Source organism: Dipteris shenzhenensis, chromosome 26 (genome assembly GCF_047967505.1).
Source record: "Dipteris shenzhenensis isolate YYH24624 ecotype China chromosome 26, Dip_SZ_1.0, whole genome shotgun sequence".
NCBI classification, from domain to species: domain Eukaryota; kingdom Viridiplantae; phylum Streptophyta; class Polypodiopsida; order Gleicheniales; family Dipteridaceae; genus Dipteris; species Dipteris shenzhenensis.
The window spans coordinates 49,147,559-49,173,999 of record NC_141621.1 but is presented as its reverse complement, the minus strand read 5'-3'; the positions used below and the strand labels follow the sequence as shown (position 1 = coordinate 49,173,999).

At 41.9% G+C, this 26,441-nt stretch overlaps 1 protein-coding gene across 4 annotated transcripts in view; it reads left to right on the top strand.

Moving 5' to 3' along the window:
• Positions 1-26,441, top strand: part of ARP9 (actin-related protein 9) — an 89,077-nt gene that overhangs the window by 28,525 nt on the left and 34,111 nt on the right. For all 4 annotated transcript variants that reach the window (XM_087397768.1, XM_087397767.1, XM_087397766.1 and 1 more), the window contains 6 exons: positions 11,397-11,541; positions 12,726-12,877; positions 13,098-13,218; positions 13,547-13,611; positions 23,130-23,219; positions 23,433-23,483. In XM_087397768.1, the coding sequence (XP_087253894.1) occupies positions 11,397-11,541; positions 12,726-12,877; positions 13,098-13,218; positions 13,547-13,611; positions 23,130-23,219; positions 23,433-23,483 (624 nt within the window). The remainder of the gene's footprint in view (positions 1-11,396; positions 11,542-12,725; positions 12,878-13,097; positions 13,219-13,546; positions 13,612-23,129; positions 23,220-23,432; positions 23,484-26,441) is intronic.

The window sequence follows — 26,441 nt, the reverse complement described above, 5'->3', positions numbered from 1 at the left end:
CATATTCAAAATCATATCACATCTAATGATCTGGAACTGTGGCCAAGGTGGGGGCCCCGATGGTACATGAGGTTGTGATGACATGAAACCTATGATGGAGTGATGGCAGTGGTCTATGCGTGTGGTCCGATGTGGTCTCCTAGCAGCGGCCCTACGTCTAACAAGAGCGGCAGAGCCATTGTAACACCTGTCTGTCGTGGCGTTCCCAATCTAGTGAACATAGAGGGAAGATACCCAAGCATGATCTGTGCATCAACCCACTCTCAAGTTTGTCGTGTCATTGGCTCTGGATCTCGGCTACCCTTGATGTGCTCGTCCGTTTGATTTGGCTGAAAAAACTCTGCGATCATGTTCTGGAAGAGTCTAGCGCCCTTACCCCTCCTTTTGGTAAGAGAGAAAGTTGGAGAGTAAGTGTCTTGTGACACCTAGTACTAATGGTACCACTAGGACACTAGGTCCTAGGGTTCTCTCAAGGTTAGCTTGGTTCCTAGATTGCCACGTGTCACCATCTACTATCAGCCACGTGGACTGCCACATAGGTCTCGCCTGCCACGTGAGCAGCCTAGTTAGCATGCCACATCATCACCTTCATGTCATCTGATACGTGGCACTGACCCCTTGTTAAGCACATTGACCTTTTGCCAAGCACACTGTGGACACTGCATGTGCACCCTCTTGACACCTCAGCACTGCTTCACAGGCACACCCCTTACTAAGCACAGGCTCTGCATGTTACTCATTATCACTAGCATCCTTTTTGTCCCTCCACCTAGATCAAGCCGTATCTCTTGATCTAGGAAGAATTCGAGGGTGCTTCAGAAAGAAAAAACGTTCGAATTTTCGTGTTCTACGAGCTCGTCACATCACACGTACATTTCGGCGCAAGTATTACACACTTTTGAGCCTCGGCGACAAATCCACTTCTTGCACGTACATTTGTCTCTACATCGACGCATCTGACCCAACACCTAAAACGAACAAAGAAAAGGAATTATTTGCTGCTTTTTCATCGCTCGATGGTGGGTCTAGATCAAGTTCAGAGTAGATTACATCATCTATAGCAGAAAGAACTCCAAAGCAACCAATCGAAGCCATGCCGAAAATTCCTAAATAGTTTCTACTCGGAGTCAGTCCCTTCGCTCACATGCAGTTTCACATCATCACATTACCTGAAACCTAGGGTTCCACAGTTCAGTGAGCAGACTTCAGAGTGTTCAGAGACATTGGCCGATTGATCAGTGGGCAGATTGCACATGATTTGATTTTACACACACATGCCATCATTGTTAAGCCTATGTGGCTATTTTTCGGCATTGTGCACATTATTCCAAGCCTTGTAAAGCCTCTTGGCTATTCTCGGCATCATTTGCCATAAGCCTTGTAACAAATTGGATTATATATTGCACTTTTATCTTCACCGACAGTTTGGATTTCACTTGATACAGTCATTGTATTGAAGTTGATTCAGACAGTGATTTCTGAGACACTTTTGAGTACATTTCTTGCACCATGTCTACGACTAGTAACCTCAATTTGGAGGCATCTGCTAGGCTAGACAGTTTCAATTACGGCACATGGAAATACCGAACGAAGACCATTCTTCTACTTCAAGACAAATGGGAGTATGTTGATGGGTCTACACCTAGACTATTTGACGATCCTGCCAGTAGTAGCTCTACTCCACTTGTTGTCGCAGCACCAACAGATGATCTACAGCTACAACAACAGCAGTGACCGCACTTGTAGCAGATCCTGCCATTGTCCGAGCAGAGGCAGAATGAGACAAGAAAGATAACTATGCATATTATTTGATTAAGCAGAATATGCAAGATGTCATTCTAGGACAGCTCAACACAGTTAAGACATCAAAAGACGCATGGGATATGTTCGCAGCTCTTAATGAGTCCAAGAACACATCTAGGATTCTCACATTGAGAAACCAATTTTACCAAAGTTTCCGCAACAGCAATGAAATTGGTTATGCTTACGTACTTAGGATCAAGAATTACAACAGTCAACTCACAGCAACAGGAGAGACCATGAATCCAACAGAAATGATTCAAGTCATTCTGAATGGACTAGGAGAGGATACAAGAATCTAGTTCAGAGTATTGCCATTTAACATCGATCATGCTTACATACTCAGGATCAAGAATTACAACAATCAACTGGCAAGAGCAAGAGAGACCATGAATCCAACAGAAATGGTTCAAGTCATCCTGAATGGACTAGGAGAGGATACGAGAATTTAGTCAAGAGTATTGTCATTCAACGGCAAATTCCAACACTGGAAGAGCTCCAGTCAATTTTACTGGGTGAAGAATTCAGGACTCAAGTCATTCACGCACGTTAAGGTCATTTTAATGATCAAGCATTCCTAGCTTCAGATAGAAGCAGAGTCAGAGGCAAAGATAGAGGGAGATCATTTTAGCGAAGTGGTCATCATCAACAAGAAATTCATCAGCAAAGTTAGCATTAACATCATCCTTAGCAACATCAGCATCAGAATCCAAGAGGAAATCATTCCAATAGAGGAAGATTCCAAGGACGAGGGAATGCATCCATCAACGTGTCAAACATTCAGTGCAATTATTGCCATAAGTTTGGATACTATGAAAAAGATTGCCGCAAGAAGCAATACGACCAAGGCAGTCAATCCAACAACAATCGAGGGATTTTTTGCGGAAGAGGACATCATCGTGGTGGACATTCAAGTCATAGTCATTATGCAAGTGAGGATATGCAGGAGACTGAAACAGTATATCTTGACATCGATTACAATTCAAAATGGGAATTCAGCTATCAAGTCGATCAATCAGATCAGGATTCTTGGTATATCGACAGTAGCGCATCATCTCATATGACAAAGCATTAGGAATGGTTCAGAGAGATGAAACCATTAGAAGGACACAAGAATGTCATCTACACAACAGATAATACACTGAATCCAGTTGAAGGGAAAGGCATTGTCCCTATGAACAATTTCACTGGTATGAAAGGATTGGTGAAAGATGTATCATGTGCTCTATGTTCCGAAACTCAACAAGAATTTCTTATCAGTTGGTCAAATGACGGAACACAACTATCGAGTCATCTTTGATGGAGATGAATGCACGATCAGAGACAAATATCAGCTAATAGGAAAAGCAGTCAAGAAAGGACGCTTGTTCATAATGCTAGCTTTAGTACCGGATTTACATTCCATGTCAGCTCAATCCAACAAATGTTACTTTTCGCAAAATGGCACAAAAGATATGGACATGTCAATTTCAAAAGCTGTATGGGATAGGTCCAGTGGGACCCGGGGGAGTGGTTCAAGCCCTCCAGGGGTGGCCTAGCTGAGACGATAGATGAGGTATCTTTCTTTTCCTACACCACATGGATTGACAAGAGACTTCAGATGGACTTGTCGAGGTAGACTCCCTTGAGGGAAAGGCACTGGGTGACCCAAAGAGTGCCCCGGGATGTTCGCTATAGGTTTTGGACGCAGTTGTGGTCCAGCTTGCGGCCGAGGAAGATCTCATACTTCTTCTGGCTGGTAGCCCGCGAAGGCTTGCCCATCGACCCGTGGTTGGAGTAGACGCGAGTGGAGGAGCAGTGCCACTGCTGCCCAGATGGTTTTTGGAGACCATCCCGCACTGCCTATGAAGTTGTAGCGCAGTGCTTTGTCTTCTTCTGCATGAGTCCGAGATGCGTTTTCGTTCATCACGGGGCTCGAGGTCCCGTGCCCTCAATACGCACCAAGGCATGCCTTGATTGTATGTGGCACACGGTGCAGTACAGGGGTGGGGGAATGTGCCTACTATCGCCCTCTGATTAATGGTGTAATTTGAAGGTCCCGCCTTTTCCCTCTCCATTGTTTCTAGTTCGAATTCATCCCTACTAATGGTTAAGAGGCTCCCTTAGTGGTTAATTATCAAGATTGGAATCTATTCCCTTCCTTCTTGAGGGGCACGTGTGTGTAGGTGCTCATATTTGTAGTCGATCTTATATAAATGGGTAGTAATTCCGCATCCTTGGGATTTCAAGTGATAGGTATGTCCATTCCTTTATGAGAGGCAAGTGGGCAAGGAGGTGGGGGGTGTGTTAAGCTCAAGGAAAGCATGGCAGAACAAATGGAGCAACATCTCCTTGCACAAAATGCTCTTGCAGAAAGTAGAAAGGATGCCCTACAAGCCACAGTTTCTCTCCAAGGAAAACACCTATAGCTATCGGATGCCTCGAACCAAAATGAAAAGTTTGAGTCATCCCTCTTCCATATGCAAGCCACTTGTGATGATATCAAGAAGGAAATGGTGCACTTAAATGAAAGATTACTACTTAAAGAGGATCAGCTCCATGCCACATTAGACACAAACAATGAGTTGCAGAATAGCCTCAAAGAAGATAAAAGTCAAATTCAAGCACTAGAGAAGGAATGCATGGCATCAAGAGAGATACTTGTGCACACCAAAGTAGAACTGGATGCTCAAGAGTAAGAGATACTCCAACTCTGCGTGCTTAATGATCAATTTCCATGGCATCCAAAGGCAAAGAGGACACGCGTTTCAAATTGATGAGATCTCCCCAGCCTACCGAATACAGGGTCAGAGGATTCAAAGGATTGCACTCCACGAGGCCGTCCCCCCTGACACCCTAGCTCCTCCTCCTCCTAGGGAGGACATTGTTTGGGAGGTGGTAGCTAGCATCACGGCTTGGAACATCTGGGTGGCTCGGTGCAGTTTTGTGATGGGAGAGCACCCGGTTTCACCCTCGGCTACCTTGGTTGCCATCTGGCAGGATATCGTTTACACTCTACGGTCCACCTGGGAGCGTGGGACTCCAGGCTCCAGGGCGACTATTGAGAGGTGTGCTTGTTTTTGCAAGACTTGGCCTACAGGTATTTTCTATATCTTCACTCCGCGAGGGATTCGTTGGCTGTATAGTCTCCCCACTTGGCTGTTAGCCCCAGTTCCAGAGATCCCCTAGGCAGTGAGCTGGGCTTCTCTGGAACATGCCGGTTTTTCTTTCAGCCTTTTTCGGCTTTTTTCATACTCAACACCTTCGGGACTGTTGTCTTGTATGAAATCTCTCAAGCATTAATAGAAAGTTCCTTTCTTGGGAAAAAAAAAAGCTGTATGGGATTTTGTCCAGACCCGCAGCATCAATGGTTCACTTTACTACTTGACTTTCATAGACGACTACAACAGTATTGTTGGGTCTACTTTCTGAAAGAGAAATCTGAAGTCTTTTTCAGATTTCAAGAATTCAAAGCCATGGTTGAGAACCAGACATGTAGAAAGATTAAAGTTGTGAGATCAGACAGAGGAGGTGAATGCATGTATTGAACATTCATGAACTTTTGCAGAACTAACGGCATTCAAAGACAATCCACTTGTGCAGATACTCCTTAACAGAATGCAAGAGCTGAAACGAAGAATGGTACTTTAGCAGACAATGCTAGAGCAATGCTGAGTGAGAAGCATCTTCCGAATTATTATTGGGCAAAAGCAATAGCAATAGCCACTGCAAACTACTTGCTTAATTGGCTTCGAACCGAACTGATTCAAGGTATGATATCTTATGAAGCATTCATTGGACACAAGCCATGCATTTGGCATCTCCGCATATTTGGTTGCATAGCATATGTCCACATACATGACGACCATCGCAAAAAATTGGATGCGAAGTCACGCAAATGGAGTATGGTTGGCTACAGTGAAGAGAGCAAAGCATACAAGTTGTATGATCCCATAAACCGAAAGTTCATTATCTCCAAAGGTGTAATCTTTGATGAGGAATGAGAATGGAAAACCTGACATACAGAGGAGATGGACACACCGATTACTCAATCATCTATAGAAAAGGTTGATGAAGAAGAGCAAGAAATGCCAGAGACACCTCTAGAAGAGCCACTGTAACTTAGATGGTATACTAGGGAAAGCATACCTCCAGCGAGATTGATATATGCTCAAAAAGGCAAATCAATTAAGGTTGAAACCGCCAACTATGCTCTTATGACTACCATCATGGTTACAGAAGAGTTAGTGTACTTTGAAGACGCAGTTAACAAGCTAGAATGGCAAACTACTATAAATGAAAAAATGAAAGCTTTTTACAAGAATAATACTTGGGAATTATGCGACTTTCTACCAGGAAAGAAGGCATTGAAAGATAGAAGCGGGTATACAAAGTGAAGTACAATCCAGATAGAAGCATTGAAAGATACAAAGCCAGACTAGTTGCAAAAGGATTTTCACAGCAATATGGTCAATACTATGCTGAGACTTATACTCCAATAGTAAAGATGGATTCCATAAGCTTCTTGATATCACAAGCAACACTTAGCAGATGGAATGTGTACCAGCTTGATGTCAAGAATGCTTTTCTCAATGGTTACCTAGACGAGGAAGTCTACATGCAACAACCAGCAGGTTATGTTGAACCAAGGAAAGAGAATCAGGTTTTCCATCTCAAGAAAAGTCTCTACAGTTTAAAGCAAGCACCCAGAAGTTGGTACAACATAATCGACAAGTATTTTGCTAATCTGGGATACATGAAATCCAATGCAGATCATACTCTTTACTACAAAGTTCAAGGGGAAGACATTACTATTGCACTTTTATACGTAGATGATTTGATTGTGACCGGTTATTGTTTTGATCAAAGAGTGTTACAAAGTTCAAGGGGAAGACATTACTATTGCACTTTTGTACGTAGATGATCTGATTGTGACCGGAAACAATGATAGCTTCATCAAAACTTTTGTACGTAGACCACTTGGCAAAGAACTTTTCGAGAAGCATCAACAAGCTCTTGGTTTGATGTAGAGAAAGGACATTCCCATTAAAGAGGTGTGATGGAATGTAGTGCTTAGTCCTTCTTCGATTCCATATAATCATTATCTTGAGGGAAGGCCTACTTCATGATGTTGATCTTGAGGAAAGATTTTGAAAAACCATGCTCAACGTCATGTATTTGATATAGTAGAGAGCTATAAAGGAAAGGGTTAGATGCCCTAATCTTAACTTTGAAAGGGTTTGTATATATTCTATATTTTCAACTAAATTTAGTGTACAATTAGTCATTTGTGGTGTGCTCTGTAGCTGTGCCCTCTCTCCTCATCTCCACTCTTTTCCTCTCCCCTCTTCATATTTTGACACCGTACTCACGTACGCTGACCTTGACTAATCCCAAAGTTCGTACGTACGACTTCGCTTCCACTAGCCCGTGTTATAAAGTTTTGATTCTAACGAGCCCACAAAGTGCATTCGCCAAGTGCCCACTAGTTGTTTTCACAGCCCCGTACAGACGGAATCCTCCATTGCAGCTCTTCAATACCCTCGTATCCATTTGCTACTCGTAGCTCTTGGATCAAACCCGGTGTATGAATTCGTTCTCCTTCTCGTTGACGCCCACGTGACATATTCTAGGTGCTTACAGCTCCGATTGCATGCATGTAGCCTTTGGGATTTAGAAGGTGTCACATGGTGCCCACGTTTCATTTTGCCCCCATGCCCCCTCTATGGGCTCTCTTTGGATACCCATGGCTCAACATTTAATTCTAAGGGCCCTTTGCCCCCCCAAGGCATTAATTCCTAGGAGGCCCTTGCGCACCTACAATCCATGGTCTCTCTCACCTAATTTCACAAGGTCTATTCCACATGCAAGCCCAAAAACTGATGCATAGTCTAAAGTGGTGAAGCTCCAATAGAGTAATTTGCTCTTGTTGTTCTTCAAACTGGAGCAAATTGCTGTCTCGGGGTGATATCCATGCCTCTCTGGCATCCCGGATATTTGGCAGTAGTGGCCCTCTCTGTACATCTATGACCAAGCTCAGGCAGCCCTTGTGGATGGATCTAAAAATCTCCTTTGCCAAAACATGGCTCCTAGTCGAGTGATAAAGAAAGGAAACTTCTAGGATCCACTCATTAGAGAATCGCATACAATTTAGGATTCCCGTCGAAGCTTCATGCGATCTTGTCATAGGCCTTCTCAAAGTGAAGCGAAAAGCTGGCCAAGGATTGATGACTCTCTTGGCCCATTTAACTACTTGTAGGAATGAGAAGATTTAATAGCTGATGCTTAGGCCTGTACAATGCATGTCCAAGTGTCATGTATGAGGTCCGGTAGGAGGGACTGGAGTTAAAGGCTTATTGGCTTGGCCAAGATTTTAGAGGCCTCCACTAGTGGATGGCTTTAGGGATGAGGTGAATGAGTCTCTTTGAAATGTAGGGAGGCATGATACCGCTATCCCAAATCTCCTAGAAGGCTGAAGTGATGGATGCCCCAATGGAATCTTAGTGTGTATGAAGAAGGAATAAGTGATGGAAGCCCTAATGGAATCTCAGTGCGTATGAGGACAGAACAAGTGATGCCATCATCACCTTGACACTTGCTTGTTTGCAAGGTGCCATTCTAAGCGCTTCTGTTGTGAAGGGGGCACCTAAATAAGTCCTCATCTCTGCTATAATTGTCTCTAGACATGTTCCCCCAAACTCTCCATTAAGTTGTGCATTTGGTTGGGTTGGAGGCTTTGGTGGAATAGGAGGAAAGTATAAGTTTGTAGCATTTTGTTTGACTTCTAGGGGTCTATCTAAAAAACTCCTTGAGAATGCTTTAGTTGTTTGAGACCCTCCCTCCTCTGTCTCTATTGCATGATTGAGAATAACTATGTTACATCTTTCCCCAACCTAGGTCCAAAAGTCTTCTCGAGCATCGTGTAGGTCTTTTGATCTATGGTCAAGAAGATGATGTTGCTTTTAGCACCCAACAATAAGCCTCTCCCGAATCCAAGGATCTGAAGGATGCTTCTTCTCGTCCCTCTGAAAGAGCAACCATTTTGCTTCTCATCCCTTGCTCTGAGCCTTCTTCTAAAGGATTGGCTCTCTCCTCTTTGTTGCTACTTGATGATAAGCTGAAGCGCTCTAGTGAGAGTCGAGACCTAAGAAACCATTTTCGGCACAATGGAGTCTTCGCTGCTTCAGATATCCATAATCTACTCTAAAAGCTTCTCATCCAAGTACGCATCTTGATTCGAATAGAAGCTCTATGCGTACCAAGTCCTTGATGTGGAAGACGGACATGGTGGTGGTACTTGCTAAGACCTTATCAAACTTCCAATCATGCACTGTTGATGATTCAATATAGTAAGTTTCCTCCCCGCTCATACTTGCATCTCATTAGTGAGAACAATTTGTTGCTAGTGCACCCTTTGCTCTATTCTTTGTTAGCCCCTATAAATAAGATGGCTAAAGCTTGGGGGGGGAGGAGCAAGGATGCTTCAAAGCCTTCTCTCTCTATTTTAAAAAAATGTCCATAACCAAAGCATGTTTCTTTAATATTTCGACGGTCAAAGAAATCAAATTAACCCAATTAAGCTAAACCAACCCTGCTTAGTCTTTATCATGACCTTGAGATTCAATCTAGACATGTGTGATCTTGGTAAGGTTATGTTGACCAAAGTGAACCTGGTCAACCCTGATCAAATTGACTCTAGTTGTTTGACAAGATGAAAACAGTAAGAAATTGTTGTTTTAACACAAGTCAATAGGAGTCAAACCTGGTCGAAGCGGCTCAAGTGTATGTAGATTTGTCTAGCCTCCTAGCCTCACCATTACTAGTTCTAGTTCTAACTTTGTTGTGAGTTGTGATTATGACCTCTACAGAATCACACGTGTTCCACCGAAACAGCAGACAAACAACGAAAGCAAGCAAGGAGGTTGATCAAACTGTGCAGCCAGGAGAAGCCGAAAGATGCATCCTCTGTAACACCCAAACCAAGTGCGTGACTTAGTGTGCAGAGACATTCGTATCATGAAGAACACACCACAAGAATGCCCAACTCAGCTAGAACACCGTGGCACCTAACGAGCTTTCTAATAGTGCCTATCTAGTCCTTATTCATAATCACCTAATGAGCAAGCAAGAAGATCATGGAACCCAATGAGCCCTTATTTGTAATCTCAATGATCTTTTACTTGCTCCCAAACAGCCCTTCGATCCTTCTGACCGTCCAAACTAAGAAGCTGTCGCAATGAGGGAAGCAAAAGAGACTATGGAAACTCGCATGCAACCCAAAACCTCGTAGAGAAAGTCGAAGGATGAAACGATGATATAGACATGCAAAGCCCTTCGATCCTTCTCACTATCCACACCAAGAAGCCGTCGCAACAATGGGGAAGACAGAAGAGCCTATAGGAAGTCGCATGCAAACTGAGAGAAGACAGGTGAAGGACGAAATGATGATATAGACATGCAAAACATTACCAAACGAGCACACCGAATGACCGGTAGCACAACCACTAGAGGGATGAAAATGCCCAGTAGCATGACCAACAAAGCGAGTGCAACGGCGACGACCAATAGAGCGGGCACAATGGAGATGACCAATAGACGACCAATAGAGCGAGCCCAATGGAGACCAAGGAGCTGCAATGGTGAGGCAAAAGGGATGCCAAGAGGAGGCGGTCCAACAACTCATAGATCTATTGGACCACCATAGCAACATCTTCTTGAGAAAGCTAGCTGGTGCTGTTGATAAATAATTGCCTAAAAGCATTAATAATATCTATGTAGTTAGGTCACAAACTATCAAAGGTGAAGGATGCCCGTACTTTTCATGGGTAGGCTAGGAGAACAACACTCATGAGATTAACTTCTATGAGTAGGTTGGCTTGTTGTTTCCAGGGTTCTCGCTGAATGTCAAGTTGATTCTTGAAGATGACCGGAATGCATGAATGTTGGCAAGTAATGTACATCTAATTTCTAAGATTTATTTATGCTTTTTTTGGAGTGTGCAAAACCATGGAAATAGGGAGTAGAAAAGCTTATATGTTGAGAGACATGGTAGTGACATGTGGAAGGAGCCTCTTGTTCAGATTGGCTACGATGAATGGTTGCAGTCTGTTTATGCATTGCAAGCCATTGGATCTCATTTTGCACCATCCTAGCAAGCTTCTCTGATTAGAAGGTCTTATCTCTCCCTTTGGTTTTGTGTTAGTTGAAAGAGAGGTACAATCATTCAGAAGTCCTTGTTGCACGAATCACACTTGTGCTTATTTCAAGAACAAAGAAGATGGCCCTTCATCCATTTACTTTGTTGGTTGGATCAAAGAAGTCAGCTGTTCCTATTATATAAAGCAAAACTTATGTCCTTTGATAGTAGACTTCAAGTAAGGTGTGATTTGTTTGGAAAACCATTACAGGATTATGTCACATCTGTGAAACAGATCATTTTCAAGAGGGAAACTAAGAGCAATTGATATAAAAGTGCTGATATTGTGGCAGTGTTAATGCCTCATCTTATTTTTGTATTTATGAAAAAATTGGGGTATGAAAATTGAAAGATGCTCATTGACTAAGACCGCTTACATTGTAGTCAAGCATCTGATTCTTTATCTATTTTGATGGAACAGGTAGATGCTTTGGAAAACTTTAGCATAGATCCGGAGGATTTGTCTTTTTCATGGACCCAAGTGGAGGTGGACAGGGTTCAGAAGTCATCCTCTTTTGAATCAAGTGATGGTGAGAAGGAGAACAAGGGCGATTCTTCACCAAGAAGTATGCAGCATTGATATTTTTGTTCTTTTAGTTCGTAGTTTAGCGAAACATTTTTCATTGTTCTAGTGTCTAAGTAAATAGCGTGAGCAGTGATGCCTGCTTTGGAGTTTTCTGGACTGTTAGCAAATATGGATTTGTGTACAATTTAGGGCCGATGGAGTGATTTTCAGATAATGGTGTTAAGGCTTTAGATTTTGAAAAGCATCCTAGGTTCAAAAAGCCTGTATGTCAGACTTTTCTCAGTATACAGATCCTTAGCCACTTGCAGAACATCGGTATATTATTTTAATAGTGATCATAGGAAACCCTTTCTAAACATGGCATCTTGTCTTTAAGTTACTTTGGGATATTTCATTGTAATCAATTTTAAGTAACCCTTATACCCCTTATGTATGTATAATTCTGTAACTCCACAAGAAAATAAAACCCCTTTTGTTGAACGCATGTGCTATCTTATATATATTAAGTGAGCCTCCCGGATTACTGTTAAGTGTTGGAATTAACGACAATTCAACAGTAAGACTCCTATAGATTGATCTTGTTGTTATTTTCCTCAGACCTGCAGAGCCCAATGCCCATGCAATTGGTCGGCCACCCCTCCAGGATATTGTTCAGAACCTCAAAAAGTAACGCTGATTCCCTATTGGACAGCACAAATTGATCCTTTAATAGTCAGGAGACAAAAAGAAAATAAAGAACAAAACTTCCTTCTAAGATGCTTCTCCTTCGTATTTTCAAGCCAATTTTTGATGTATCTATGAAAATTTCAACTCATCAAATATAGCATGCTGCATAATTACCTCCTATATAAGAACAATAGGGGCATGGAAGGAAATCTTTAGGTATGAACTAGAGAAAAGGATGAATAACAGAGACAAGGAAGCAGTAGGCACTTTTTTAATTTCTAAGAAAGGTTAGAAAGCGTTAGTATGAGCTCCCAAAAACATTGAAAGCACGACAAGCAAATGGAAACACTATGCCAAAACTTCCTACAGTCTGATGACGGTTAGCTTGACTGCACCGCACAGAATTTGAGCTACAACTCAAATTATGAGCCTTCTAAATTAGTCTGAATTACTAAAGATGGTGATTAAACTGATAGAACAGATGTCAAATTATGAGCCTTGGCTTTTTGCCACATGCCACAAATGTACCTAAAAATAAGAATCTGATTTTTCTTTCAGCGAATTGTGCAACATCAAGAGACTCACATACGTTGCGGAAGTTCATTTGTGGTGATGAAGCCTTGAGGATCCCTTCAACACAGGCATATTTCTTACGGAGGCCCATCTGCCGAGGTCGTCTCAATGTGTCGGATCATTATTCTTTACAACAGGTGTGCTTGAGATGCAATCTTACATGGCTCTAAACAATACAATATTTAAGATTTGGTCCATGTGTGCTTCATGATGTCTATTGCTGAACTTCCGTGCAATAAACAAAAGGCTAATGATATGTGGGAATCTATCACCAAAGTATCCAAGTGAGAAGATATGAGTGGTAAATCTTTTGTCGGTTGATTCAGTTTGATAATTCCTTAACCTATTCCAGAACAGATTTGTCATGATATGTGCATCATATGGGACTGGGCATTGGCAACCAAGTTAGGTTTGACTTCAAAGCGAAGGGAACAATTTTCAGCTGTTTTAGTGGTTCCTGATACACTCGATAGCAGAGGTAAGCTTGATACTCAAGAGTCGCTGTCCCATAGAAAGTCCAGCTAGGCAGCATGACACTTTGTTGTTTTATCCTGATACTTTGCTAGTGTAGCATTCTGAGCTGTCTAAAAAAAATTCCTTCTGTACTTGACTGTTACGCAAGCAAAGCTGGTAAGGTTGACGAGTTGAAACGTTATGAGAAAAATAGAACTGCATCATACTTTTTGCTGCATAATTATCTGTAATATTGTTGTTGTATGTATACTGAATCAGGCATATATTTTGTTTCTTCTCTTGTTTTTCCTATCATTCTTTCTTTACTTTACTGAATTGCCTTGACATGACAGAAATCAAGGAGATGCTTACAGTCCTTTTAAGGGATCTGCATTTCAACTCTGTGGTGATTCATCAGGTGTGCTTTTTTGGTAGGGCTAGGGATTTTCTTGAACTTATTCTTGGCCAACTTTCTTAATTTCAACTCTGTGATGATTCATCAGGTGCACTTTTTTGGTATGGCTATGGATTTTGTTGCAATGTCTTCTTGAATTGAGTCTGCTGACTTGGGTTTGTGGTTTGAGGTTTCTGATAGTTTTGTACGTAGCTTAGGGGCTTCAGTTGTTGGTTCATAAGATGATGTGAAGGATGTCTTGGCTTTTCTGGTTAATATGGGTAGGGAATCATTTGAAACAGGCAATGAGCATCTGCTAGCAGGGCCCATATCCAAACATTCATCTTGTTTATGTCAAAAAAATTCCCTTATATAAACGACGTAGACAGTCATAATAGGTATTGGAATCCATTCCAGGTTGCTGCACTGTTATTGATTGTAGACATGGCATGATCGAGAAACATAGCCAGAGATTAACAATGTAGTGCTTGTTATCACAGCGATTTCAACTTTTGTTCCAGAATTAAAATTGACAATTTTCAAACTCTCACTGAAAGAAAATAACAGGTCACACGAATACAGCATTTAGAAAAGTATAGTGCTAGGGTTTAAAGAAGGATAGTACACCGGATGCCTGCAAGGCTTATCCTTAGGGTATTTCTATCCTTTATTACAAAATGGGCAGATACGAAGGGTTTTGGACTCTAGATAGACCTAGTGTCCAAATATTGCTCCAAAAGGGACCCCTTATGCAGGAATTGATACAACACATGTACAACATCCAGAAATGTAGTGTAAAACCAAGAACTAGAGCTCAACTAGCACCAACTGAATCCCAATTGATTTTCGAAAGCGGAGGATGAATATCATCAACTTTTGAAGATCAGCCATTGAGATTACCTCAACAGGCATTTCCTGCACAACCCAACCCAGTTGTGAGAACTGAGCTTCTGGTTAATGTTAATGTAACAAAATTCCATTTGCATATCCAAAGTGTATGTCATTGCTATGCTCTGCGAAGTGTTTAGGACGCAAGTGGGCTGACGTTTTACGGCGAGGTGAGGAAGGTTGTGCGATAAAGGTGTTAACGTGATTTCACAATGGTTTGGGGCAGGGAGAGTGTTCAGACACAATTACGAATTCTAGCCAGGTGCACATGGAGAAGATGCTGACATTTGTTGTTCAGGCGGAAGACGCGTGTTGTGAGTGTAGAGGAGAGACCTCAGCACATGCTAGTGGTGACGGATCATGATTTGGAGCAATAGGTGAAGGGTCATGAGAAAATTCTTCAAAGCGGGCGGGCTGTCTAGTCAAACCAAGAAGGTGCAAGGAGGAAAGCTAGGAAGCTAATCCATGCTGTCTACCACATCATCCCACTGAGCTAAGCTCTGCTTGAGGAGTCCACTACCCTTGAGTCTTTTGTTAACTAAGAGTTGACACCCAGGTAAATGTTTAGACTGGTTAGCCAAACTCAGCGTCTAACCAAAGGCGAATTTTATTCTTCTAGTTGATGAAGCCCACTTAAAGACATCTGCAATGCTTAGCTAGAACGTGGCATGGGAGATGTGTCTCATCGGTGGATTTGTGCAAGAGTGGGTAGGAAGTAGGGATACCGTGTGAGAAGCAAGTGATGTTGCCCAACAAGCGTGGTTGGGTTGGGTTGCATGGAGTGCCCATCATAGAGGGATGGGTAGGCATGGATGGATAGCAAGTACAAGGCAAAGAGTCTTGAAGGTGCACTAAGGATCATATCAAGAGGAGAGCCTCAATGCAAATGACTAGGATGTCAAAAAGACAAAGAAACTTAAAAACGTAATAGGGACCTTGTCAAGAGGAAAACCTCCGTACAAATGAGTAGAATATCGACCCTAGTGAATGAGCAATTGCATTACAATGCCATGAACTCGAATGATACGCGGGAAGGGCCAAAATGACCCTTGGTAGGTTGAGGATGGCCTCACACTTTCTACCAGTGGTTGTCTAAATCCTAGATTAAAGATCTGATGTAGAGTTTGGTGCGTCATGAATATACACAATCTAGACAATCCTTTGGTCAAGTGTACTTCACCATGGGTTCTTTAGAGGGATCCAACAGAAGAGTTAGATTACGTCCAAGTTAGGAATGTTTGTTATCCTTCATTTCTAAACATTAGACTTGAAAAGGGAAAAGCTCGTAATGTTAGGAAATCTCTTTTATTTGAGGTAACCTTTGGTAGATATACCCTCCATGACTTCCCACTACCTAAGTCTAAGCGGGCGTGACCTATTTCATTATAATGTCCATGTGGCAAGGCCTCCAAGTGGGGCATCCAATGCTACCCAGGTTTGCAACCCTAGATATTAGCGATTATTATTATTTAATATCCCGATTCTTAAACATTACCTGAGTAAGCCTAATTCAGTCCCAATGCATGTACTTCATTGCTATATAGTTCATTATGTTAGAATATATTTCTTGTTTGCACAATTTAAGTATGCATGTTAAAATCCAATGCATATAATCCTATGCAAATTGAATCAAATGAAGTACTTAGGTGCTCAAATCGTCAATTGGGGAGTGACCTACATCTTCCTCCTTCCCAAGATTGATGTTTCCCACACCATTAAGAAGATGAGGGAACTTCTTGGAAAATTGAGTCATGTCCAGCCAAATTTCTTGTGAAGACAACTTGCCCTTCTTGCCCTCAAAGTAGAAGTCTTGTGGTCTTGTTCAGGTGGTCGTACCCTTATAGTCCAGCAAGGTATTCTTGGAAATTTTGTGATAATGTTAAGGGGAAAGGGAGGCTGAATGGGGATAACATCATCTGAGAGAAGACGAAGATAGCAAGGATGGATGAACTTTACATTGAAAAATAGGATGGAGGAAGAGGATGGATGGTGGTACATCCAAAAGATAAGCTTTCTCACAGACATCCTTCATGATCGTGAAAGGTCCATATCTTGGGGGTTGAACCTTGTCATGAAAGGAATCCTTTAATCCTTCTTTAGGAAGTTGGAGATAGACCATATCCCCCCACCTCATAGTGAAGTTTATGCTCGTTGGCTTGATGTGATACACTTGGATTGTGTCTTATGCACCAATTGATGAATATCAGACAAATGCTTGGGATTTCTTAGTCAACCTTGAAAGAGGTAGCCTTAAAGCTGGGGACTTGCATGGCCGAATCTAGAAAAAGAGCTGGTTTGATAGCATTAGTAGCTCTCAAAAGGACTCTTTCCTTGAGCTTATGTTGGTAATGGATTTTTATCATTTGAACCAAGGTACGATTTACAACTTTATTTTGAACATCCATTTGAGGATAACATGCAATAGAATGCTTGAGACAAGTATCCATGGCTTGCCATAAAGTTGTCCAAAAGGTTAACGAAATTCTAGAATCTCTATCACTAATGATGGATCCTAGAAGCACAAAATTGATCCACACATGTATGACCATTTACCCATGGCCTCCTCTTGAACAATAGCACATGTTCAAACCCTTCGACCCTTCATCTCTAGGCTCATCATCGTCTCGAGTGCATACCATTGACAAGGCTAGACCCTCATATGCACTAGGTCTAGTACCTGCTAGTCCTGAACTGTGAGGACCCGATTGAAGGAAGCCAAGGCAAAACGTTGGCCCTCGAGATGATAGAACCTAATTTGCTTCTTGAAAGCTTTATTTATTTTTTTGGTAGGCTCCACAGCCCACAAGGACCATGAGGGACACAAATCTTGTTTAGAAACTTTACCCCTAAAAAATTCTGCAAGATTTGGACTAAAGCCATCCCCCGAAAGATGGCTTGGCTAATCTGCACACTGCTCTTTGGACCAATGCAAGAGGATGGGCATTGGAAAAGGAGATGGCAATTGCAGGAACGGCTCAAGGGTTAAATAAGATTCTTATCTCCTTTTTGTTGCATGCTCCCAAGCCAGAATAGTTTGGAAAGTCGTTTAGATGGTTGCAGGAGAACCACTAAACTGGAAAACTATTCTCCTAGGAGATGCCTTAAAAACTAAGTAGGATACCTTGGCCACGATCAGAGCACATGCTCTTTGTTACATACGGATTGCTAGGAATAGCTTTTAGTTTAATCATCTGGACTTAAATGCTGAAATTTTCCTTTCGTCATGGTGGGACAAGCACAAAAGAGAGACTTGACAGGGCCATGAAAAAGTACAATGATGCTCTTGACCAGCTAAATAAAGAACTTGATGCCCATGCTTGCAAGTGTCAAAGTGGACCCCATACTGTGGTTTCTCATACTGCTGATGCCTCCCATACTCGTGCTGCTCAATCAATTATTTTCACCAATGTGCCTGCTTCAAGTGCTCCTACTTCATGATGTCCTTGTATCTGCTGCACATATACCTATTGCTGGTTCTCATTTTCCTGTTGGGGAGGATTACAGTCTCCCAAGCCACCCTGGCTTTAGTGTCTGTCGAACCATCTAGTCCACTCCAAAGAAACTTCCTTATTGGTCTTTTGAGCTGAGTGATACAATCCCTAGAATGGTAGCAACAAAAGCAAAAAAACCATGATGTGGCCAACAGTACCTCGTTACCACCCTGGAAGCAAGGTCAAGTTTGGCTAAGCTCCAAAAAAGGAGTTTTATCTTGATACTCTCCAACACAGGGGTAATTTGTTGCAAATGGGAGATGCCCACATTGACCTGGCAATGCAAGTACCTGACAAAAACACCCCTCTCTGAATCCAAGTAAAACAGAATTTAGTCCCCCCCAAGAGAAAAAGGCTTCTCTTTCCAAGCAAAGACTGTTGCAATAGCCCAGAATAAAAGGAGACAATCTCAACTCAAGCACATGTAAGTAGTCCTAATGCTAGGTCTAAAAAAGCTCATAAGAACAATGGTAAGTAAAGACATATATTTCTTAACTATTAATCATAGTTGTAAGAAATGGCGTCTCGCCATCAAAAACAGAAATGGAAACGGACGAAATGGTGTTTGTGTTTCCCTGTTTTTTGGGAAAACCCTAACTGTGAGTTTTTGCGCCGTTTTTGCACCTGTTGCCTCTTTTCGCTGCTCCCGTGTGCTGCCTCTACCCTCTACCCGCCTACCTGCCTGTTGGAGCCTGCTCTACCCTCTACTCTCATCCACCTAGATCATACTCTCCACTCTCCTACTCTCCTTTACCCTCCACTCTCTTACCTCTCCTCCACCATCCACACTCTTCTATTCTCTCTGCTACCCTGTACTCTCCTTTACCCTCTTCACTCTCCTCCTCCTCCTCCCTCCGACCTCCTTGAGGAGTCCTCTGAGCTCTCTCTACCTCACTCTCCTACTACTACTTCTCATAGTCCCTCTGACCTCCTTGAGGAGTCCTCTACCCCCCCCCCCCCCCCCCTCTCTCTCTCTCTCTCTCCTCTTTAAGCACTATATTCTTAATTGTATTATATATAAAAGTTTAATTTTTACACAAATTGTACTATATTGCCGTTTCTTGTTTTCCCGTTTCGGCTCGGGTTGGAAACTCCGTTTTTGGCGTTTTTGCCGTTTTCGTTTCGGTTGGCAACTATGCTCTTAATGTCAAGGGATTGACTGACCGTTCTAGGGGAGAAGAGGTAGCTCACTCGCGGAGAGCTAATTCTTTATCTCCTCCTTTTCTCGCTCTCCAATAATCAAGGTAACTGGAGATATTTAGAGAACAGACTTAAACAGGTGGACTGAAGAAGGATTTGGTTCTTCACCAATCATGAAGAATGAAGGGGAGGGTAGCACTAGGGCTACTTTCTTTCTACAAGGAGGTTGTCATAAGTAAAGAATTAGATGCAGAAAGTAGATGGATCTCACTTCAATGTAAAATTAAGAGTGCTGAGTTTTCATTGGTTGCTGTATATGCCCCTACTTGGGTTCTGAGCAGAATACAGACTTGGGTTAGTCACTTCAAGGGTTGAGAGGTAATTTTATTTTTCAAGGCGACTTCAATATGGTCAAGGATAAGCAGGAGAGGTGGTTAGGTAGAGGATCAATACTTAGAGGTTGAGAAATGCATGCATGGGATGACCTCAAGGATAATTTACTCCTCTTTGACTCCTCGTATGGAGGGTTTACCTAGAATAATAACCAAATTGGCAAATAATAGAAGGGAAGCTAGATTAGATAGAATCTACCTTTCTCAGGTCCTTCTGAGCCAACTGGTTAGCTTGGCTTATTCTTGTCTCTCCCTGTCTGATCACAAACCTGTCTATTTAGTATGTGACTTTGGCCATGGGAAAAAGGCCTCTGCCTGGTTTGAATAAGATCCATCTCTTTTTCAACTAAAATCTACACAGAACTAGATTAACTTCTCTTTGAGAGAGATCTTCTCTGAACAGAGGTCTATTCAGACTCTTGGCTTATTGTTGTAGAGAGCACCCAGAAAGTCCTCAAGGAAGCAAGAAAAGCCAGAGTTAAAATTAGAGCTCAGAGAATGGATTGATTACAAAGGGTAATCAGTAACTTGGAGTAGGTGGCTAGGCAGGGAGACATTGATGCTCAAGTAGAATTACTCAAAGCCAGAAGAGAGATCAAAATCCGAGAGTAGATAAAGTTAAATGAGACCAAGATCTATTTTAGAGACTAGTGGGTAGGGAAGATAGGCAGGCTAAATAAGGACACTTTCAAGTCATCAGGAGAAAAAGGGCTAATGAAGAGGTCCCCCTCCTTAGAAAAAAGGATGCCACACTAGCTTGCAACACTGAAGAGAATCTTTAGATTGTACATGAGCGTTATGAAGATTTACTTTCAATATTAGTCATCCCAAATGAGGCAGTAAAGAGAGCTAGAGCCTTATGTCAAGAAGCTAGAAAAAACATCCTAGAACTTTGTTAATTGTTTCCTTGAAACTCCTTTGATTGGATGATATCAAAGGTGCTGTGGATGTAATGGCAAATGGGAAGACACCAGGTGAAGACGGGCTTCCTATTGAATTCTGCAAGGTCTTTTGAGATCTTGCAGGCCCTTATCTTCTTCTTCTTTGACATGCTCTCTCTCCCCTACCATTTTAATGGGGGTATATGAAACTCATTCCCAAAGAGGGGAGCAAGATGGAAATCAAGAACTGGAGATTATTAACAATGCGTTATTGTAGCTACAAGATCGTTGCCAGGGCCTTAGCTCTTAGAGTGCAGAGAGGATGCACACATGGATCGTGCAAGACTAGAAAGGCTTCATTAAGGCCATACTTTTGCTTGGAGCAATAATCAAATTTATTTGGACAAAACCTATGATAGGCTAGAGTGGGACTTCATCATTTAATCTTTACATGACATGGGATTAGGACCAATTTTTGTGTCCCATGTTAAGCTTGTCCTCACTACTGCTACAGCTAAAGTTTGTGTTGATGGTGAGATGACCCAATCCTTTCAACTTAAAGGTCTATAGACAAGGATGCCCATTGGATCCTCTTCTCCATGCCATAGCTGTTGACTCCCTTGGATGGTTGCTGCACAAGCAAGTAGAGGATGACTGCATTAAGGGAATAGAACTGCTTTCAGGGAAACAACTCCTTAATCAACAATTTGCACATGACACAAATCTTACTCCCTGGAACACCACATAGGACATACAAGGGCTGATTTACTGTTTAGAGGTATTTTGCAAGGCTTTTGGTTTTGTCATCAATCATTCTAAAACTACTCTCTCTGGAAAGGATCAGGATCTTCTTGACTCTTTGGGGTGTCACAAGATTAACAAAGTCATTTTTTAAAGACTACTTGGTATACCTCTGGGTTTTGACATCACAATGAAACAGAGATGGGAATTGTTTTTGGGACAGATTTAAAAAGAAGTTGGATAGATGGAGGGGCTTCCATGCCAATTTAACTAGAAGGAAAATGGTACTTAACCATTGCATATACCCCATAGGCATTTCTTCTCTCTCTTGCTGGTCCCCTTCCAAAGCTGGGCTGGAAAAATTCATCACGCTATGCAGATCTTTTTTATGGAGAGGTGACTCCAAGATTTCAAGAGTAAGGTGGCCTTTTGCACAACACCTAAGGAGGAGGGGGGCTTGGTGTAGTGGACATTGATAAAGCTGCCAAGAAACTCTCTGCCTCTTGGATCATCAAAGCCATTCTAAACATTGATAGTGACTGGGAACAACTACTACTTAGGAATGCTAATCAAGTGAGACCAATAAGAGGTCCCAAATGGAGGAATTTTCCTCTCCTCTCTTGGGCAGTTCTGGATCTCTTCTCACAGACTTCGTATCGAGAGCGGCAGAGCAGAGCGGTTACCCAGGGAGAGGCGCATATGCACATTGTGTGACATGCAGGATGTTGAGACAGAGGAGCATTTCATATTTAGATGCCATGTTTACTATGAGATCCATGGGCATTTCTATTGCCTCTTCAGAGATAGTTATGGGGTTTTGGCCCGTTTTCTCTCCTACCCAGACCAGCGATGCTTGGCCGGTTTCATTCATGAGGTGCTCAGATAGGATACTCCGAGCACGGAGACATGAGCAGACTTCTCCCCCGACTGATACCTCTCATAGCTCTATCACAGAGTTCTTTCAGCCAGATCACATAGACTCCCACGAGGCGAGACCTCGACGTGACCGTGACGCGGAGCCTGTGACCCAACAGCTTAGACAAAGGGTTGACTCACATATCATGCTTGGGGACATCCCCTCCTTGTTTAGGGTTGGAGCCCGACTGATGGGGGTCACAGTGGCCCTGGTTAGACGCAGAGCTATGACCAGGAGACGTACCAGGATTGCACCCTTGGGGGGGCGACAACGCTCTATTGCCGACCTCATGCCTCCACCTCCACAGCCTCATCCATCCTGATGTCCTACTGCTGCTGCTGCTGATGATGACTTCGACGATGATGCTGAGATTGATTGATATATACAGTCGAGATATGACTATGTTGTACTTAAGATTTAGTACTACCATTTTGCATTGGTGTGGATGCTCGTTTAGTAGCTCCACTACCACAGCTCATTGTATCAGGTTTTTCACAGTCTCATAGACCCATCGGTCTTCCAAAGACTTTAATAAACTTTCTTTCTTTCTTTCTTTCTGCTAGGGCCCTGAAGAGTTAAGGGACGCCACCTTTGGCCTTCTTTGTGGAAGGCTTTTGAGGAAATAAAATGCCAGATCATTTTTCAGGTAAGGGGGCTTTCATGGCTCTTGACTCCATATGGATTTCAGTGATTCACAAGGATAAAATGTTTAGGAATGCTGCTGTTTTTTTGCTTGGAAATGCTATTGACAGAGTGCTTTCAGAGATATGGAACCTCAGTTTACAGCCAGGGGATGATTAACTTTAAGGCTTTGACAGTTTTGTTGTTGAAAAGACTCCTCATGTAGAGATCTGATTCTACAATGTAATATCTCCTCGATAAATGCAATAACCTTTTCTTTTTGCTAAAAAAAGCCGTGTTGTGACAGGTCAATAATGAATTTCACCTCCTAACATTTAGAAATAATATTGGTGTGTTTTCTACTTCTGGTGAGTGTATTTGGAAAGAAAGAGAGCTAATGGAAGCTATGTTTGCGACATTGTGTTTCTGGGGGAAGCTGTGCTATGAAACTCATAAGGATGCTTATATGTAGGAAAGCATTGCGGTCACTTTTGGAAATGGAGTGTCATCAGGATGTGTTGTGAATATTGGAGCTCAAGTCACTTTGGTCATTTGTGTTGAGGTAAGAAGGCTTGGGCTAATATAATCTTTTACTCTAGCATATATGCCCTATGATGTTGTATCAGGAGGAAGACAATGACTGAATGGCTGTTGGTATACATAAGGAAGTGATTGAATGTTTGAGCTGAAACCTTCATTACATGTCTGTAAAATCATAGAAGGCTACTTATTGGTTCTTCAATCTGAAAGTCTGTCGTGCTTCCTTGTATTGCAGGATGGTGTTGCTCTGCCATCTACAAGAGTGGTGCTCCCCTTTGGTGGAGAGGTATGCAAAGCACCTCCTCTACCAAAGCTGGATTTTCATCTTCTTGTAGAATTAGAAAATCTTAAGAGATCGCTAGGAGGTCTAATGACCAGCTTTAGCAAAATAAATTTCAAATGAATGAGCATACTTCAATGGTGAAGATAAACTTAACTTGTAAGATATGGAAAAAGATTCAACCTTGCCTTTCTGGTTTAATAAGCATGAAGCTAGCTCTTAGCAAAGTATATTCTTTGCGTTGTATGTGAGTAGTCTTTTCCTGCATATCAACTTGAATTAAATAATGCTATATTTGGAAATTGAGGGCTGATTTAACATTCCAGTGGGGATCCTGGGAAGGAACTGGCATGCAGTGTTGCTGAATACATGTGATAGGCTATTCATGGCCCTCTGCTTGCTGCAGTATGCGAGGTGCTAATGTATGGAGTTCTTTCAAGGATGCATAGTATATGCGAAAGAAAAGATGGGAGGCCTTTGAAAGAGTTATGCTATTAGGGATCTAGCTTGTAGATTGCAAGATGAGAGCCACGAGACATGTTGAGAGTGGGATGATCCATTGGAAAATAGAGGAAAGGCGAATAATCAAAATACATTAAGTTGACTCTCATGTGAAGCTGCAGACATAGCCATGAATTCAATGCAAGAGAAAAGGACATGGGTTCTTCAAACTTATTGTTTGACATAGATCTAAGTAGGTCAAGATAGTTGCCCTTTTGTCTACCAACTCAATATACTTTTTCCACTCACATCATTGCTTAATTCATTTCTCATTGCTTAATTCACTCATTATTCACTTAAACTTGGCTTACATCATAACCTCACTGTGGTTTACTTTCACAAGTTTGGATAATCAATGATGGCTTCAATGCCCTTGTCCAAATGTGTAGGGGTTACACAAAATAAAAGTGTTCAGTGTGGCTCAGTCTTACAAGTTTGGATAATGAATGATGCCTTCAATCCCATTGTCCAAACAAGTAGGGGTTACAACACGAAAAAGTGCTCAGTTTTTCTTCATCAACATAAGATGCTATCTATGAACAAGCTTAAAGGAAAACACTGCCATCAAGAGGTAAGTGTTCAAAACCAAGACATTACTAACAGTCACTATCAACAAGTGAATTCCCACCATCTACACGCAGGAGATTAGAAAATTTATTGATCTCCTCCACAAAGCTAGAGGCTTGTTGAGCTGTTGATAAAGCTAGAGGCTTGAGCTGCAGTCGTGTCCTCTTGGTCGTCAGTGGCATGCAAGTCTTGCTGATGTGAGGCCTGATTTCGTTTTTCATATTCAGGTTTTGACTACATGTGTGCTTCCAACAATGCTCAACTGTGTGTCCAGATCTTTGTGACTTGCTGTTGTTGTTTTCAATTTAAGAAATTCACTTATAGCAAAAGACCTTCATGGTATTAAATGGACTGTTTACACCAACCCTTAAAAGACAATTCTCATCTATTAAATGAGACATTCTAGAAGATAGACTTTCATCTCCTCAAAGAGAGCAGGAGAAACAACGTTATGACCCCTTGATTTATGAGAGACTTCCTTTGGTGCATAGGAACAACGATAATAGTTCGATTAGAGAGTAGAGTATTGCTACCATGCTCAAGAGGCATTCTGGGCTTAGATTGGTGGAAGATGCAACAAACACTTTGTAACAAAGGCAGTCTCTTGAGCTAGCTACTGGTCTAATTAGCCTCTTTAATGGCTTGTAAATAAATAGTTCTTTTACGCATAAGTAGACGTGTAATTGATGCAGCCCACACCTATAAAAGGGGGCTCTGTTGTACTTGACCATTCATTATCTTTGGAATAAACAATTGCTTTGTTGTTCAAGATAGCTGAGCTTCTTGATGTGCATAACCAAACAAGTAATGTTCCTGTCTTGTCCTTGTACAGCCCAGTATAGGATCTTGTGTAAGTCCAGCCCATGACTTACCACTCCTACTCTTTCCCTAACTCATAAGGTACTACCCTAGGGTAACTTTTGTGCTATATTTTTATCTTAGATTGCCTAGTTAGTGGTGACTATCTTCAGTTACAAGCAGTCTTGTTGCATTGGTATTTGAGCCCTTTTCTTGAGATTTGGTGGGTGAATTTTCATCATCTTTTCTTGAGATTTGGAGCAGACATAGTTCCCAGGAGGCGGAAATGGGAAAATGGAAACGGGCGGGAAACGGCGTTGCGGAGTTTCGGGCACCAGAAGAAACGGTGGAAATGGAGTTTCGGTTTTAAAGGTTAATAAAATATATATTATATATGTAATTATTAATAATACATATGTCATACAACAAGGCCTGAGAGGACAACAAGGAGGAGAGGAGAGGGAAAGGATTGAGGAGAGCAAGGAGAAGAGGACAACGGCTGAGGAGATCAAGGAGGAGAGGAGAGAAACTCAAGCTACCGATTGTGTTAGTTATAACAATCAATTGATGAATCATCACACCAACTAATCCCAACATAGTTGTACTCTTGATATAGAGATAAAGACACAGCTTGCGACCAATTGCAATAACACCACCAACACTAGCGACATTAGTATTAACATGGAATCACCCACAATACTAACCATCTAGCATGGTAAAACACATGTAGTTAGGCGTTCCCAACTAAACCCCGCAAAGCATCCACTAGGAGCCCCGTTGTGTCTGCTGCTCTCCTATGGAATACGTCGCCATGGTCACATTTGACTAAAATAAAATAATTTCCATAGCAAGAAATATCGGAAATACAATTCTGCAACATCCTTCTTGCTTGGATTGCAACTGACCTCAGTTGTGGATTTGACTTTCCAAGTCAACGAGTAGAGATGTGAAGAGTACTCTCTTGGATATTCATCAAGTATCATCATGGTCAAAAAGTTTCTTCAAGAGATCTTAAGCTCTCATTAACTAAGAGATAATTAATGTAGCCAATTCAAAACTTATGAAAGATTATCTTTATTCTTATCTTGTACCAAGAGA